General features: G+C 42.8%; 1 protein-coding gene across 2 annotated transcripts in view; it reads right to left on the bottom strand.

The window, feature by feature from the left end:
* FYCO1 (FYVE and coiled-coil domain autophagy adaptor 1) overlaps positions 1–17833 on the bottom strand; it is an 86926-nt gene that overhangs the window by 54143 nt on the left and 14950 nt on the right. For both annotated transcript variants that reach the window (XM_082347309.1, XM_082347310.1), the window contains exons 4-7: positions 17602–17727; positions 13558–13664; positions 3782–3925; positions 437–527 (exon numbers count right to left, since the gene is read on the bottom strand). In XM_082347309.1, the coding sequence (XP_082203435.1) occupies positions 437–527; positions 3782–3925; positions 13558–13664; positions 17602–17727 (468 nt within the window). The remainder of the gene's footprint in view (positions 1–436; positions 528–3781; positions 3926–13557; positions 13665–17601; positions 17728–17833) is intronic.

The following is a 17833-nucleotide window of genomic DNA, read 5'->3' as shown; positions in this document are numbered from 1 at the left end:
TACTGAGCACTAGCCTGTGCCAAGCCCTTAAGCACTGTGCGTGTGTGCCCTCATTTACTCCCTACAACCACCTTTCAGGCTAGTATGAGATTTTACAGATGAGAGAGGTCAAGTTTCGACAGGGTAGGTCACCTTCCCAGGGTCACACAGGGGGCGAGTGACAGTCAGGATTTGACCTTGCCACTTTTAACCAGAGTGCCAAACCACTTCTTCTGAAACACTTTAAAAAGCTTTTAAAAGAATTTATTTTTTAAAAGGCCTAAATTCCTTTTGGTTGTAAAAACCTGGACTCGAGGAAACAGTGGGTAGGACTGAGGGGTTATATCGCTTGGGCTGGAACACCAGGCGTCTGAGAACATCCCCCTGAGCTGGGAGGGGCAAGAACATGCCCTGGTTGACATAACAGAGAGCGAGTCCCCAGCCTTCTCGGCATTACCTGCAGGTAGCTGCTCACCAAACTGCTCATGCTGGAGCTTCGGCTGGGGGGTCTCCATAGGTAAGCAGAAGAGCCAGTGCCCAGGGTCCTCCTGTTGGGCCACAAAACAGACATGCCTGCATCAGAGCAGGAAACACACACACACACACTCAAACACACACACAGTTGGGGAGGCCTTGGTTGTCACTAGGCAACCAGGTGGTGGTAGGGGCAGTGCCCTCCCAGGTCCAGTAAGAGGGCAAAGTCCAACAATTTCCACCAAAGCACACATTCAGGTTGGTCGTAGCAGCTGGACCCCGCTGTTGAAGTCGAAGCATGATGGCTTTGCTCTCACTGCCAAAAAAGAACGAAGTGAACATAGTATTTCCCAGTTTTTAGTTTAAGTTTTCCTAGAACCTTCGATGCCAGCCATAACTTGTCTACCAGGGAGGAACCAGCAACAGTTAATCTGGTAAATAAAGGTCACGCTGTGCTTCGGGCCTTGAGGTCACTGCTTTACGTTATGTTACACGAGTAATGTGGCTGGAAGACCTCTTCTGGTTCACACTGGACATTTCCCTCACTGCAGAAAGTTCTATTTGATGGCACTAGTCATTGCGAACGAAACACACTTTTACTTAATGACCAGAATCTTCTCCTTAATCTACAATTACTGCATTTTAAACCTTGTTAGTGTCCACAACCCAACAACTGCACTTCTCAGTACTACCTGAAAGACAGTCACATATGTGCATAAGGTGACGTGTGGGGATGCTCTTGGCAGCACCGTCATGGTGGAAAAAGCAGAACCTTTCTAACTCCGCATCACTAGAGAAACAGATAAACTGTTTACTCACACAATGGAATACTCTATGCCACAGGTTGGCAATCTTTTCTGTAAAGGGCCAGAGAGTGAATATTTCGGTTTGCAAACCTTATGGGTTCTGTCACAATTCAACTCTGCCACTGTAGCATGAAAGCAGCCATAGACAATAGGTAAATGAAGGTGTGTTACACACTGCCCTGTGGGCCATGGTTTGCCAGCCCTACTCCACATCTATAGAACTCCCTGTACAAACACAGATAAAAATCTCAAAAACAATGTGGAATGAAAAAAGCAACCTGCAAAAGTAAAGCCACCTCATGATTCAATCAGTGTAGCAAATTTAAAAAATATATATAAAATACAACTATACATACGTAATATTTACGGGCACATGTAGTGAAACACAGAAATATTTGGGAATGACATGCATCAACTACAGGGTTGTAATTACTTCTAGAAAGGGAGAAAAGGAGAAAGGACGGCCGCGGGGTGGGGCTTTATTTGGATCTATAATATTTTATTTCTTAAAAAAAAAAAAAAGGTATCAGACATAACAAAAAAATCCCACAAGAACCAGCTTGAAGGGACTTTGGCCAAATATAAGACACCTTAAGCTTTGAAATAATCACAGTGACAGAATATAACCTATTGAATAAAATAAGAATCCACGAGTCAATGCTGCTGTAAATGAATAAATAGATGGGGAAGAAGGAAAAGATCTTCCTTACAATAGAATGCCAACTATTAATGTAGAAGGAATGATGGAGTCAGAAAATTACTCTGGTAACCATGATAGTAATTGATTCAGGAAAGATTTACCGGACGCTAAAACTAACAGGAGGGAGATTTAAAAGAAACAGGATAAAAACCTAGTCTCAAAATGTCTTCCCATAAGATACATATTAATTACAAACAGAGAAACAGTAACTTTAGGAGAAACCTGGCTAACACCACCTTAACCAAATGATCATGGTTAACCTTGCAAGTAATGAAACAAACCAACATCCTGCGTCTCTGGGTACAACATGCTGAGGACACAACACCTGGGGTATTTCCGCCAAAAATGCTTAATCTGAATCCAATAATGAGAAAACACTAGACAAACTCAAATTAAGGAACATTTTACAAAATAATTGGCCTGTACTTTTCAAAAATGTCTGTGCAAAGAGGAGAAACTGTTCCAAATGAACAAGGACTAGAGAGACCCAACAATTCACTGACATGTGACCCTGGATTGGCTCCTGGATTATAAAAGACATGTCTGGCATAATTCTTAAAATTTGAACACAGTCTGTAGATTAGACAGCAGTATTGTATCAATGTTCTGTGATTTTAACAATTGTACTGAGGTTATATAGATGTCTCCGACTTTAGGAAAGGATGTCCCTGATTTTAGGAAATATACGATGAAGTACTTAGGAGTAAAGGGGAATCAGGGTCTGTAACTTATTCTCAAATGATGCAGGAAATAAACCAACATGTTTACATAAAGATAAAGTATGATAAGAATTCCCTGGCAGTCCAGTGGTTAAGACTCCACGCTTCCACTGCAGGAGGCGCAGGTTCGATCCCTGGTTAGGGAACTAAGATCCCACATGCCATGCGGCACGGCCGGAAAAAAAAAAAGAGAGAGAGAGAGAAAGAATGATTAAAACGTTTGTAGTAAAATACTGATAACTGGGGAATCGAAGTGAATGAGTACTGTGTACTATTTTTACAACTTTTCTGTAAGTCTGAAATGATTTTAAAATTGAACAGTTCTAAAAATGACATGAAGTAAACATGGCAAAAATGTTAGCTCTTAAATCCTGGTGGTTGGCAAATGGGTTCCATTATAGTCAGTATTTTTTCCTCCATAGAAAGAATTCCCTAATAAGAAATACAAAAATTGGAAAAAACAAACAAACCACCACCTTATTAACAGAAAGCAAAACAAAACAAAGAATGCTGGACTTGAGTTTAACTCAAGTCTAGTACCCTGGCCCTGGCCCTGCTGCCTGCCAGCTGTGTGACTCTGGGCAAATCCCTCCAATTCTCTGAGCCTGTTTCCTCAGCACCTTGCTCCTGGAACGGTTGTGAGGTTGCAGTTGGACGGTGTGTGAGTGCCGTACTGGTGTAAGAAAAGAAAACACAGCAAAGCAACCTTTCCAGCAACCCTTACATGGACAAGCCTTCGCTCCCTCTCTTACTGGCCTCCATGATAACTGTATCTATGAGAACACATCGGGGAAAAGCCCACTTGCTCCCCCCTCGCTCCCACACCAAGTCCCTTAACACATCTGAAAACCTTGGGTTTCACATATGCGTCTCCACTGACTCATGCTGCCTGGCCAGTTAGGTTAGTTTAAGGTTGGAGCCTCCAGATGCTATTGTTAGTCACGATTCAACCAAGTCTGTAAAATTAGCAAGCGTAAGAGTTGCAAGGCTACAGGTAATTTACTGCACGAGCAAAACTGCTTTGAGTAGCCTGGTGGCAAGCTTCAAAACTTCAAACATCTCTTTCCCCTCTTTTCAACCAAGCAGTTAATTCTTCAAGGTACCTGGCAAACGTCGGCCAGGCAGCATCCAGGTCATAGCCCCTCGATGCCAGGTCAAACTGGATGTCGGTCAGCTCGTAGAGTTGGCCCACGATGTCAGAGCTCAGCTTTGGCTTCAGAAAGGGGCTCCTTGCGTAGTACCAGTCACTGCAGGGAAACACAAAAAGGGGTCAAGGACAGGAGTACATAAAGAAAGGGAAGAGTGCATTTCATCAGTCCTCCCAGTAAGGCTCTGCCTCATCAAATTCCAACTCAGATGACTAACTTAATTAAAGACAGACACATACACCCTAATTTGATTTTCACTGTAGGAGCACATAACTCTCAAATAAGCTTGCTCTTCTTCAGGGAAATTACTGAAATGAATTAGATGCTTATTTGTTTATTATTTATATCATACCTATTTCCAAATGAATGCGAGAAACCTTAAATCTGAATTACTGTCCAAGAAAGGGCAGTTGTAGGGGGAAGAACACTTCTTTTTTAAAAGAAAATCTTGTCTTCTATCCCCTCCAGAGAACTCAATACAGGACACTGAACTCACTGCTAATTTCTGTCCAGACACCAATATAAAAGCCAAGGAACAAAACATCTCCATTTTGAAGTGGTAGTTGTTTCACTTCACATGAAGCAATAAGAATTAAAAAGACAACACTGATGAGTTTAATGAGCTACTTGGCTGATATCCGTGAACTGGGATACACTGGAAGTCAAGCTGTTTATGACAGTTTTCACCAAAAATTACAACAAAATAACCTTCAAATCAAATGTGCAAAGGTTCTCAACTCACATGCATTCACAAAGCCTGGCACATACAAGAGAAATACACATTTATGCAAATCAATCTTAAAGGTGACAAAATGAAACAAAATATTCCCCCCCAATGGTTTTTCTTTTATTCAGAAGTATTTCTTTTAATTAACTGGAAGAACACTCCAGAGGTAGAGGGGAGGCAGAGCTGGAAAACGGGTGCCGGGCGAGCCAAAGAGGTTCAGCTGATTGGCAGCTGACCTGCGGCTCCTAATCTGACACCCTCTCCCCGCCTTACACGCTCAACCCCACCTCTCCCTCCTCCTTCCCCTCCTGCTGAGGCTTCAGCACTAGGGGCACAAAGGCTCCCAACCTGGTCACCCATCACAATCTCCAGGGAGCCCAGACCCATGGGGCGGGTGCTGACTCAGTGTCTCAGGTGAGGCCCCAGGCTCGTTGGTGTTAAAAACCCCACAGGTGATTCTGCTGAGAGGCCAAGGCTGCAACCCACTGGTCCAGGGTGACCAGTGGGGTCTGCCCATTAGTGCCAGCACCAAGGACCTGCCATCCACCAGAGGAAACTACCTGGCATTAGTTCAGAGACCTAAACCCAAGCTCCTGCTTTCTGCCTCAGCATCAGTGGGGCCCAGAGAAAGGCATTTGGCCTCTCTGAGCCTCACTTTCCTCACCTGTGAAAGCTCAGTGCTACCTGCCCAATGTGCGCCAAGGACTGTGGTAGGGAAGGGGAGAGGAGGATGACAGGTGGAGGTCCCTGCTCGTGCCAGGGTGCGACACAGACAGGCACTGCTGCTGCGGTTGTCATTATTACTGTTTAGTTTATCACATTTATTTGAGGTCTTCTGAACTTGTTTCAGAGACCTTATACACTTTAATACATGCTGAAAAGTGCTGAAAAATTGTTCACTGCAAAAACAATAATTTAAAAAGAAAAATATACATAATCCTATCCTTTATCAAATCATGTTCTCATATACTTTTTTTAAAATAGATCTTTATTGGAGTATAATTGCTTCACAATACTGTTAGTTTCTGTTGCACAGTAAAGCAAATCAACCATATGCATACATATGTCCCCATATCCCCTCTCACTTGAGCCTCCCTCCCATCCTCCCTATCCCACCCCTCTAGGGACATCGCAAAGCACGGAGCCGATCTCCCTGTTCTATGCGGCTGCTTCCCACCAGCCAACTATTTTACATTCGGTAGTGTGTATATGTCGATACTACTCTCACTTCGCCCCAGCTTCACCCTCCCACCCCATGTCCTCAAGTCCATTTTCTATGTCTACCTCTTTATTCCTGCCCTGCAACTAGGTTCATAAGTACCATTTTTTTTTTTTTAAGATTCCATATATATGCGTTAGCATACGGTATTTGTTTTTCTCTTTCTTACTTCACTCTGTATGACAGACTCTAGGTCCATCCACCTCACTACAAATAACTCAATTTTGTTTCTTTTTATGGCTGAGAAATATCCGTTGTATATATGTGCCACATCTTCCTTATCTATTCATCTGTCGATGGACATTTAGGTTGGTTCCAAGTCTTGGCTATTGTAAATAGTGCTGCAATGAACACTGTGGTACATGTCTCTTTTTGAATTATGGTTTTCTCCAGGTATATGCCCAGTAGTGGCATTGCTGGGTCATATGGTAGTTCTATTTTCAGTTTTTTAAGGAACCTCCATACTGTTTTCCATAGTGGTTATATCAATTTACATTCACACCAACAGTGCAGGAGGGTTCCCTTTTCACCACACCCTTTCCAGGATTTATTGTTTCTAGATTTTTTGATAATGGCCATTCTAACCGGCGTGAGGGGATACCTCATTGTAGTTTTCATTTGCATTTCTCTAATAATTAGTGATGTTGAGCATCTTTTCATGTGCCTCTTGGCCATCTGTATGTCTTCCTTGGTGAAATGTCTATTTAGGTCTTCTGCCCATTTTTGGATTGGGTTGTTTGTTTTTTTGATATTGAGCTCCATGAGCTGTTTGTATATTTTGGAGATTAATCCTTTGTCCGTTGTTTCATTTGCAAATATTTTCTCCCATTCTGAGGGTTGTCTTCTCGTCTTGTTTATGGTTTCCTTTGCTGTGCAAAAGATTTTAAGGTTAATTAAGTCCCATTTGTTTATTTTTGTTTTTATTTCCATTACTCTAGGAGGTGGGTCAAAAAAGATCTTGCTGTGGTTTATGTCAACAAGTGTTTTTCCTATGTTTTCCTCTAAGAGTTTTATAGTGCCTGGTCTTACATTTAAGTCTTTAATCCATTTGGAGTTTATTTTTGTGTATGGTGTTAGGGAGTGTTCTAATTTCATTCTTTTACATTAGCTGTCCAGTTTTCTCAGCACCACTTATTAAAGAGGCTGTCTTTTCTCCATTGTATGTTCTTGCCTCCTTTGTCATAAATTAGGTGCCCATATGAGCGTGGGTTTATCTCTGGGCTACCTATCCTGTACCATTGATCTATATTCTGTTTTTGTGCCAGTACCGTACTGTCTTGATTACTGTAGCTTTGTGGTATAGTTTGAAGTCGGGGAGCCTGATTCCTCCAGCTCCGTTTTTCTTTCTCAAGATTGCTTTGGCTATTCAGGGTCTTTTGTGTTTCCATACGAATTGTAAAATTTTTTGTTCTAATTCTGTGAAGAATGCCACTGGTAGTTTGATAGGGATTGCACTGAATCTGTAGATTGCTTTGGGTAGTATAGTCATTTTCACAATATTGATTCTTCCAATCCAAGAACATGGTATATTCCATCTGTTTATGTCATCTTTGACTTCTTTCATCAGTGTTTTATAGTTTTCTGAGTACAAGTCTTTTGCCTCCTTAAGTAGGTTTTTTCCTAGGTATTTTATTCTTTTTGTTGCAATGGTAAGTGGGAGTGTTTCCTTAATTTCTCTTTCTGATTTTTCGTTGTTGGTGTATAGGAATGCCAGAGATTTCTGTGCATTAATTTTGTATCCTGCTACTTTACCAAATTCATTGATTAGCTCTAGTAGTTTTCTGGTGGCATCTTTAGGATTTTCTATGTATAGTATCATGTCATCAGCAAACAGTGACAGTTTTACTACTTCTTTTCCAATTTGGATTCCTTTTATTTCTTTTTCTTCTCTGATTGCTGTGGCTAGGACTTCCAAAACTATGTTGAATAACAGTGGTGAGAGTGGACATCCTTGTCTTGTTCCTGATCTTAGAGGAAATGCTTTCAGTTTTTCACCATTGAGTATGATGCTTGCTGTGGGTTTGTCATATATGGCCTTTATTATGTTGAGTTAGGTTCCCTCTATGCCCATTTTCTGGAGGGTTTTTATCATAAATGGGTGTTGAATTTTGTCAAAAGCTTTTTCTGCATCTATTGAGATGATCATATGGTTTTTATTCCTTGATTTGTTAATGTGGTGTATCACATTGACTGGTTTGCGTATACTGAAGAATCCTTGCATCCCTGGGATAAATCTCACTTGATCGTGGTGTATGATCCTTTTAATGTGCTGTTGGATTCTGTTTCCTAGTATTTGGTTCAGGATTTTTGCATCTATGTTCATCAGTGATATTGGTCTATAATTTTCTTTTTTTGCGATATCTTTTTCTGGTTTTGGTATCAGGGTGATGGTGGCTTCATAGAATGAATTTGGGAGTGTTTCTCCCCCTGCAATTTTTTTGAAGAGTCTGAGAAGGATCGGTGTTAGCTCTTTTCTAAATGTTTGATAGCATTTGCCTGTGAAGCCATCTGGTCCTGGACCTTTGTTTGTTGGAAGATTTTTAATTATGGTTTCAATTTCATTACTTGTGATAGGTTTGTTTATATTTTCTAATTCTTCCTGGTTCAGTCTTGGAAAATTGTACCTTTCCAAGAATTTGTCCATTTCTTCGTGGTTGTCCATTTTATTGGCATATAGTTGTTTCTGGTAGTCTCTTATAATCCTTTGTGTTTCTGCAGTGTCAGCTGTGATTTCTCCTTTTTCATTTTTAATTTTATTGATTTGCGACCTCTCCCTTTTTTTCTTGATGAGTCTGGCTAAGGGTTTATCAATTTTGTTTATCTTCTCAAAGAACCAGCTTTTACTTTTATTTTATTTTATTTTTTTTAAATTTCACCATGACCAGTACAGTGGTTCTTTTTTTTTTTTTAATAAATTTATTTATTTATTTATTTTTGCCTGTGTTGGGTCTTCGTTTTTTTGCGAGGGCTTTCTCCAGTTGCAGCGAGTGGGGGGCCACTCTTCATCGCGGTGCGCGGGCCTCTCATTGTCGCAGCCTCTCCCGTTGCGGAGCACAGGCTCCAGACGCACAGGCTCAGTAGTTGTGGCTCACGGGCTTAGTTGCTCCGCGGCATGTGGGATCTTCCCAAACCAGGGCTCGAACCCGTGTCCCCTGCATTGGCAGGCAGATTCTCAACCACTACGCCACCAGGGAAGCCCCAGCTTTTACTTTTATTGATCTTTGCTATTGTTTTCTTTGTTTCTATTTATTTCTGCTCTGATCTTTATGATTTCCTTCCTTCTACTGACTTTGGGTTTTCTTCATTCTTCTTTCTCTAGTTGTTTTAAGTGTAGGGTTAGATTGTTTATTTGATATTTTTCTTGTTTCTTGAGGTGACACTGTATTGCTATAAACTTCCCTCTTAGAACGGCTTTTGCTGCATCCCATAGATTTTGGGTCATTGTGTTTTCATTGTCATTTGTTTCTATGTATTTTTTAATTTCTTCTTTGATTTCTTCAGTGATGTCTTGGTTATTTAGCACTGCACTGTTCAGCCTCCATGTATTTGTGTTTTTTCCAGTTTTTTTCCTGTAATTCATTTCCAATCTCATAGCATTGTGGTCAGAAAAGATGCTTGATACAATTTCAATTTTCTTAAATTTTCTGAGGCTCGATTTCTGCCCCAAGATGTGATCTATCCTGGAGAATGTTCCATGTGCACTTGAGAAGAAAGTATATTCTGCCACTTTTGGGTGGAATGTTCTATAAATATTAATTAGATCTATCTGGTCTTTTGTGCCATTTAAAGCTTATGTTTCCTTATTTATTTTCTGTCTGGATGATCTGTCCATTGGTGTAAGTGGGGTGTTAAAGTCCCCTACTATTATTGTGTTACTGTCGATTTCTCCTTTCATGGTTTTTAGCATTTGCCTTATGTATTGAGGTGCTCCTATGTTGGGTGTATAAACATTTATAATTGTTATATCTTCTTCTTGGATTGATCCCTTGATCATTATGTTGTGTCCTTCCTTGTCTCTTGTAACATTCTTCATTTGAAAGTCTATTTTATCTGATATGAGTATTGTTGCTCCAGCTTTCTTTTGATTTCCATCTGCATGGAATATCTTTTTCCATCCCCTCACTTTCAGTCTGTATGTGTCCCTAGGTCTGAAGTGGGTCTCTTGTAGACAGCATATATATGGGTCTTGTTTTTGAATCCATTCAGCCAGTCTGTGTCTTTTGGTTGGGGCATTTAATCCATTTACATTATCGATATGTATGTTCCTATTACCATTTTCTTAATTGTTTTGGGTTTGTTTTTGTGGGCCTTTTTCTTCTCTTGTGTTTCCCGCTTAGAGAAGTTTCTTTAGCATTTGTTATAGAGCTGGTTTGGTGGTGCTGAATTCTCTTAGCTTTTGCTTGTCTGAAAAGCTTTTGACTTCGGCATCGTATCTGAATGAGATCCTTGCTGGGTAGAGTAATCTTGGTTGTAGGTTTTTCTCTTTCATCACTTTAAGTATATCCTGCCACTCCCTTCTGGCTTGCAGAGTTTCTGCTGAAAAATCAGCTGATAACCTTATGGGGATTCCTTTGTATGTTATTTTTTGTTTTTCCCTGCTGCTTTTAATATTTTTTCTTTGAATTTAATTTTTGTTAGTTTGATTAATATGTGTCTTGGTGTGTTTTTCCTAGGGTTTATCCTGTATGGGACTCTCTGTGCTTCCTGGACTTGGGTGACTATTTCCTTTCCCATGTTAGGGAAGTTTTCAACTATAATCTCTTCAAATATTTTCTCATACCCTTTTCCTCTTCTTCTTCTAGGACCCCTATAATTTGAATGCTGGTGCTCTTAGTTTTGTCCCAGAGGTCTCTGAGATTGCCTTCAATTCTTTTCATTCTTTTTTCTTTATTCTGCTCCTCAGCAGCTATTTCCACCATTTTGTCTTTCAGCTCACTTATTCGTTCTTCTGCCTCAGTTATTCTGTTATTGATTCCTTCTAGTGTATTTTTAATTTCAGTTATTGTGTTGTTCATCTCTGTTTGCTCTTTAGTTCTTCTAGGTCTTTGTTAAATACTTCTTGTATTTTCTCAATCCATGCCTCCATTCTATTTCCGAGATTCTGGATCATCTTTACTCTCATTACCCTGAATTCTTTTTCAGGTAGATTGCCTATTTCCTCTTCATTTATTTGGTCTTGTAGGTTTTTGCCTTGCTCCTTCATTTGTGACATATTTTTTTGCCATCTCATTTTCCTTTTTTTTTTTTTAATGAGTGGGATTGTGTTCCTGTCTTACTGGTTGTTTGGCCTGAGGCTTCTAACACTAGGGTTTGTAGGCTATTGGGTAGTGCTGGGTCTTGGTGCTGAGATGAGGAGCTCCGTGAGACCTCACTCCAAAGAATATTCCCTGGGGTCTGAGGTTCTGTTAGTCCAGTGGTTCAGACTTGGAGCTCCCACCGCAGGAGCTTCGGCCCAACCCTGGGCTCATGAACCAAGATCCCGCAAGCTGCCTGGGGCAGCAGGAAAAGAAAGAAACGTACAACAATAACAAAGTAAAAAATAAAATTAGACCAGGAAACTAACAGATATGCTAGGAAGAATATAAAAATAAAAATATAGATGAATCAACAACCAGAAGGTACATTACTACCACAATAGTAAAAAAGAGGAGGAGGGAAAAGAAAAAAAATAAATAAAAATTTAAAAAACGGGGGGAAACGGCCTTGCCTGTGGAGGGTGGGGCCTAAGCAAGGGTGAGGTTTGGGTGGTGGGCGGGGCCAATGCTCAGGACCCACAGGGCTGGAAAACACCCTGGGGGCTGTGGGGTGTGGGGCTTAGGCTCAAGGAACAGAAGGGGCCCAGGCGTGCTCCCCACCCCTGGTCTCAGAGGGCAGGGGACCTCACCTGGGAGCCCAGCGGGCTTCCTGGACACCCAGTGGGCTTCCTGGACTCAAGTGGGCAGGGAAAATGTCCTCCGCTCCTCCGGGGTGGCCCCTCCCACCTGCCTCTCCTGATCTCCCCGGCCTCCCTCCTATGCCCCCAAGGACCCACACGGCCTAGAGGGGGCCTTGGAGGGCAGGGGATCGGCTTGGGAACTCAGAAGGCTCCCCAGCCCGAGTGGGCCAGGCGATCGCCCTCCACTCCTCTCCCGCTCTTCCCGGAGAGTCCCTCCTGCCTACCTCTCCTGATCTCCCTGGCCTCAGGCGCACTGATCCTGTCTGGCCTCCACTTCTCCTCCCCCTTCAGTCCCCCTACGTCCTACCGGTTCACTCTGGGGTTTCCTCCCGTCTCTTTGGGCATCAGAGTCCCCCACCAGCGGCCGGCAGGTGCCCTAGTTGTGGGGAGACGCTAACTCTGCATCTTCCCACACCGTCCTCTTGACTCCGCCTCCCCATGTTCTCATATACTTTCTAATTCTTTTATATATTTTTTGTAATTTCATTGTTGCCATTAGGATAGGTAAGATTTGCATTCTTTTTCATTATTATATTGTTATTTTCCTTGTTGCTATATAGACTTCCTTATTGCAATTTTATTTATTTATTTATTTGGCAGGCAAAGAGTGAGTTTATTAGCATAGGAAACTTGTGAGAGATACAAGTGGGCAGGCAAGGCAGCGCAGCGGCCCCAAGAACAGAGTAGGCTACATTCTTATAATCCAAGAAAAAGTGGGGAGGGGAGAAGACCACCTCCTCCTCACTCTTGGGCAGCCGTCAAGACTTACATAATTAGTTCCTCCTTTAACCCTATACAGTCTAACCTGGACTGTCATGGCGCTACTTAAATCATATGTATATTAGCAAAAGGGTGGTAATGTATACTAAAATATGGTAATTCATCTCAGGTTTTGGTATACCTTACTGTAATTTTAAATGATGCCTTGCTATGCCATTTAAAATAATTTGCTGTAATTTTTAAAAATAAATTTATTTATTTATTTATTTATTATGTTTTCTTTTTGGTTGCACTGGGTCTTTGTTGCTGTGCACGGCTTTCTCTAGTTGCGGCGAGTAGGGGCTACTCTTCGTTGTGGTGCACGAGCTTGTCATTGCAGTGGCTTCTCTTATTGTGGAGCATGGGCTCTACGCATGCAGGCTTCAGTAGTTGTGGCTTGTGAGCTCTAGAGCGCAGGTTCAGTAGTTGTGGCACACAGGCTTAGCTGCTCTGCGGCATGTGGGATCTTCCCAGACAAAGACTCGAACCCGTGTCCCCTGAATTGGCAGGCAGATTCTTAACCATTGTGCCACCAGGGAAGCCCTAATTTGCTGTAATTTAACAGCCCCCCATCATTGGACATTGATGGCTTCCATCTTGTGTATTAAAAGTAGCATCACCATTTTTTTTTTAACTGAAGTCTAGTTGATTTACAATATTGTGTTAGTTTCAGGTGTACAGCAAAGTGATTTGGTTACACATATATATATGTACATATCTATATTCTTTTTTTTCGATTCTTTTCCATTATAGCTTATTATAAGATATTGAATATAGTTCCCTATGCTATACAGTAAATCTTTGTTTATTTTATATATGGTAGTGTGCAGCTGTTAATCCCATACTCCCAATTTACTCCTCTCCCCCTTCCCCCTCTGGTAACCATAAGTTTGTTTTCTATGTCTGTGAGTCTGTTTCTGTTTCATAAATACGCTCCTTCACACTGTTTTTTAGATTCCACATATAAGTGACATCATATGATATTTGTCTTTATCTGTCTGACTTATAAGTAGTATCGTTATTATTAATGAGGGGACTTTGGGTCATTTCTGAATGGTGTGGGGTAAAGCCCAGCACTGTCATGTATTTACCTGGTCACTTTGGTGTTCATGAAGCACTGCTGTAAGGTGTCGGCCAACCTCTGGTGCACCAAGGAGTAGCGAATAAATGCTCTTCCCTTTCCCAGAGATGTTCGGAGCTGGAAAATGTAGATAAAATAGAAATAAAGAGCTGTTAGCCTAACTCCAAATACAGGCCTCATGGATGGCTGACAAAAGCAGCAACAGGGCAGAAAATGTCACCCAATCCTACTCTACACATAACCTTCACTTATGTCTCTCAAAGAATACAAAACATTTGAGAATGTCACCCCACAGAGGGAGGCCTAAAGTGGGTGGACGTCTTGCAGGCCTCCGTCTGAGAACAATCTGTAGACTCCAGCAAACGTGTCAAGGAAGATACAGTCACTAGAGGCTCAAACATCTACTGTGGATCCTACTGGAATGTCATTCTTCCTCCCCTGCTCCATCAGAATCCTTGGGTTTACAGTCAGAGATGAAACGGTCTGACTTAATTTGGAATATTTAGAAAACAGGTTGGAGGTAAATGAAGGGCTTCTCATACCAGAAGTACGCTTGAAGAGGAAGAGATGGTCTCAGTTTAGCTAATGCCTGGGCTTGTTTTTGAAGTTTTGGGAGAAGAGATGCAGGCGAAGAGGCCTAAGGGGCTTGGCTGGAGCCCATGTGGAAGGGGGAAGAGAGAGGAGGGCAAAAGGCAGAGGAGTGTTAGGGGGACTTGTGATGGATGTATAACTGCCTCCTCTGTGTCCTCGTGGAACCATCACTAAAATCCACATATCTGTCAATGCTTTCCTGGTTGGATTTATTTTCAGCTATACCAACTCACTGCATTTAGTCAGAAGGTGACCAGGGGGTGAGGGCAGGGGTGTTTCTAGGTGGCCCAGTTACACTGAAGTAATGAAAAATGGGTGTGGTTCTGTTTCAGGAAGTCTGAGGTGGACGGAGGGTCCAGGTGCAGGCCTGTCTTCAAAACCTCTCCCCACAGTGCCAAAACGTGGCTTCTAAAGAGGTTTCTGGAAGCTTGTTGTGATGGTGGTGGGGTATGCTGGTCACAGACTCTGGCCCTAGTTGCCAGGATGGACCAAGGGCTATTAAGCTGTCCAAGGGTACAGCTATAGAAGACACTTGAGATCTGTAGGCAAATTAGGATTCATGCTCCCAATGTTTCAGCCCCAGAAGCTCAAGATAAGTAGGCAGGAACTCAAAACCTCTCAACCTACCACATGCACCTGTTCTGTCAGGTGCTGGCTCTGAGCAGGGTAAGCCAAGACCCATTCCCTCCTCACCTCTTCAAAGGTCAGAAATGTTTAACTTGGTGGTTGGGGGAAGGGACGGTAGTGGTTTGACCAAAAGATGGTCCTAATCCTCCATCCTATTAAGAAGCCAGCCATGGTGCTGGAATGAGACAGGAAACATGAGGTATGACCTCAAGTACCGGCACATTCATGATGCTGTAAACATCCTGGTACCCAGCACCTTTTAGCTCAGAGCTGTATGCCTTCTCATTGCTGACTCAAGGAAATGATACCACAATGTGAAGTAGTTTTAAAAAATAAGAAGGTGTGAAACCTCATAAGACATTTATGTAAGAGGCTGTAAGACATTTTTCTATGTGAGTTTTGTGGGTTTGGGGTATAGCCAGGAGGTCTGGAAATGAAGGTGGGCAGCAGCCTGACCTGGCTTTATAAAAACCACCATGGCACGTCTGCAGGGAGTGGATCAAGACAGGTGCCCAGGGGAGAATCTTGATGACATCCCTACGTCCAAATGCTTTTCCACTGATAAGTGAGGTGAGAACAAAGTGTTCAGTGGTGATAACCAGGAAACCCAGGCAGCCGAGAACAGCTGAGCAAGGCATCCTGAAGTGAAGTGTGTTGGTCATACAAATGCACACCCACACATAGGCCCCGCAGAATCTAAAAGGAACCCCACATAACAGCCCATGTCTGTAAGCTCCCAAGGGAAGGGCTTGTTTGTTTTTTTTTTTAATTAATTAATTAATTAATTAATTTTTGGCTGTGATGGGTCTTCGTTGTTGTGCGCCGGCTTTCTCTAGTTGAGGAGAGCGGGAGCTACTCTTCTTTGTGGTGCGTGGGCTTCTCATTGTGGTGGCTTCTCTTGTTGCGGAGCATGGGCTCTAGGCATGTGGGCTTCAGTCGTTGTGGCGCACAGGCTCGGCTGCTCCGCGGCATGCGGGATCTTCTCAGACCAGGGCTCGAACCCATGTCCGCTGCAGTGGCAGGTGGATCCTTAACCACTGTGCCACCAGGGATGTCCCGGGGCTTGTCCTTATTAATAAAATGGCCATTGTAACAGCATTTAGAACATTTAATTTTTTAAAGGCAAACAGTTGAGGCTACATTTTAAATCAGGCCTATTAACTGAATTGATTATATATGTAAAAGGAGGTATTTTAAAAAGTCTTTTTAGGGACTTCCCTGGTGGCACAGTGGTTAAGAATCCGCCTGCCAATGCAGGGGACACGGGTTCAAGCCCTGGTCTGGGAAGACTCCACATGCCGTGGAGCAAGTAAGCCCGTGCGCCACAACTACTGAAGCCCGCACGCCTAGAGCTCGTGCTCCGCAACAAGAGAAGCCACCGCAATAAGAAGCCCACGCACTGCAACGAAGAGTAGTCCCCGCTCGCCGCAACTAGAGAAAGCCTGCGCACAGCAAAGAAGACCCAACAGAGCCAAAAATAAAATAAATAAATAAATAATTTTTTTTTTTTTTTAAAAAAAGGTCTTTTTAAACATCCTTTGGGAAAGGGAACAGTAATAGTTCCCTTATACTGCAAATGAATATACTGCATAGCCTTGTTGGTTTTTTTTGTTTTTGAACTTTTTGAGATCATGGGTCCACTTTCATTATCTAATTTCTTAATTTTTGTTAGCATCTAATCAGAACTCATCGCACTATACCGAGAAGCAATACAACACTTAATCATGCACCTGAGTGTCCCACCAGGCAAGATCTCACAGGACCTATCTGTGCTACCCGGACATTAAACCAACTCCTCTGAGCCAGGATCTTTCCTCATTTTCTCAGCTGTCAGAAGGTACAGCTGGTGGAAAATGCCCAGCCCTCAGTGTCCACGTGTCTAACACCATCATTCTCTACAAGTAGAAACCCACCTGGCTCCAGCTGGCACAGCCAGGGAGTTCTTCCCAGAGCACCTGACCCTGTGGCCTTTGTGGAAGGCCGGCCAAGGAGCATGTCTGCCGACTTCAAAGGGACCTTAGACTTACTCATGAGATACTGGAAAGAAAGATGAAATATACAAACCCTTTAGGCCTCCTGCATCAAATCTAGGGGATTACTTGCTCCTTAATGTACAAAGTTCTTCACTCCCAGATGGAGTAGGCTGGTGTGTGTGTGTGTGTGTGTGTGTATGTGTGTGTGTGTGTATGTGTGTGTGTGTATGTGTGTGTGTGTGTGTGTGTATGTGTGTGTGTGTGTGTGTGTGTGTGTGTGTGTGTGTGTGTGTGTGTGTGTGAGACAGAGAGACAGAGAGACAGAGTATGCGTGTTGTTGTTGATCTGGAGTTTTGTAAAACAGCAAAGCCATGGCATTCTGCTCTTGAGGGGCTCAGAACTTAATGTGGGAAGCTGCTTAGTTGTCTCTCAAGATCCCACATCACTCTCTTCATTTCAAATCCAAGTTTCCTGGGCAAATCATAGGGAAAGTAGCCTAGCAAACTCTAAGAATTTCATCTAAGAAACCGATTCTTTTAAAAAAGGTAAAGGTGTCCTATGCTGTACACCTCTCAGGGGCACCATGAGCAGACCACAATGTGAGCAGCCCACCCTGTTAGGTTACGTTTCGGTTCGGGTCTAATACAGTCATGACTGAGCCATTCCTCGGCTTGGTAAACGCTCACATAGGTGGCTTCCCGGAGCTCTCAGTGGGCACTGCACATACCTGGACTGGATTTCTTTACTTCTTTCCTACACGTAAACCCTCACTTCCTCACTTGGCTGTTTGCAGCTAAGGTCTCTGCGAGAGAGGTTTAAGGCAGGCAAGGGAAAGGGGTGACGTCCTTGGTTGCTCTGCTTACCTCTGAAATAGACTTGACGAATCGGATCCCGTCATTGGCTCCTTTCACCTTGGCCAGGCAGGCACAGAAGTAATCCCAGTAGTCCTTCTTGTTGCCCAGGAGGGTGGCCTTCTCTTTCTGATCGAACTGGGCAGGGAAAGGAGAGTGAGGACGTCCAAACCCACTGCTGTTTATCCCACCATTTAAACGAAGAATAATAACAGCTTCTTAGTTGCCTGGCACTGGGCGAGGC

Source organism: Balaenoptera borealis (assembly GCF_965194805.1).
Source record: "Balaenoptera borealis genome assembly, chromosome: 12".
NCBI lineage: Eukaryota > Metazoa > Chordata > Mammalia > Artiodactyla > Balaenopteridae > Balaenoptera > Balaenoptera borealis.
The sequence above is the reverse complement of the archived record's forward strand: the minus strand, read 5'-3'. Positions and strand labels throughout refer to the sequence as shown.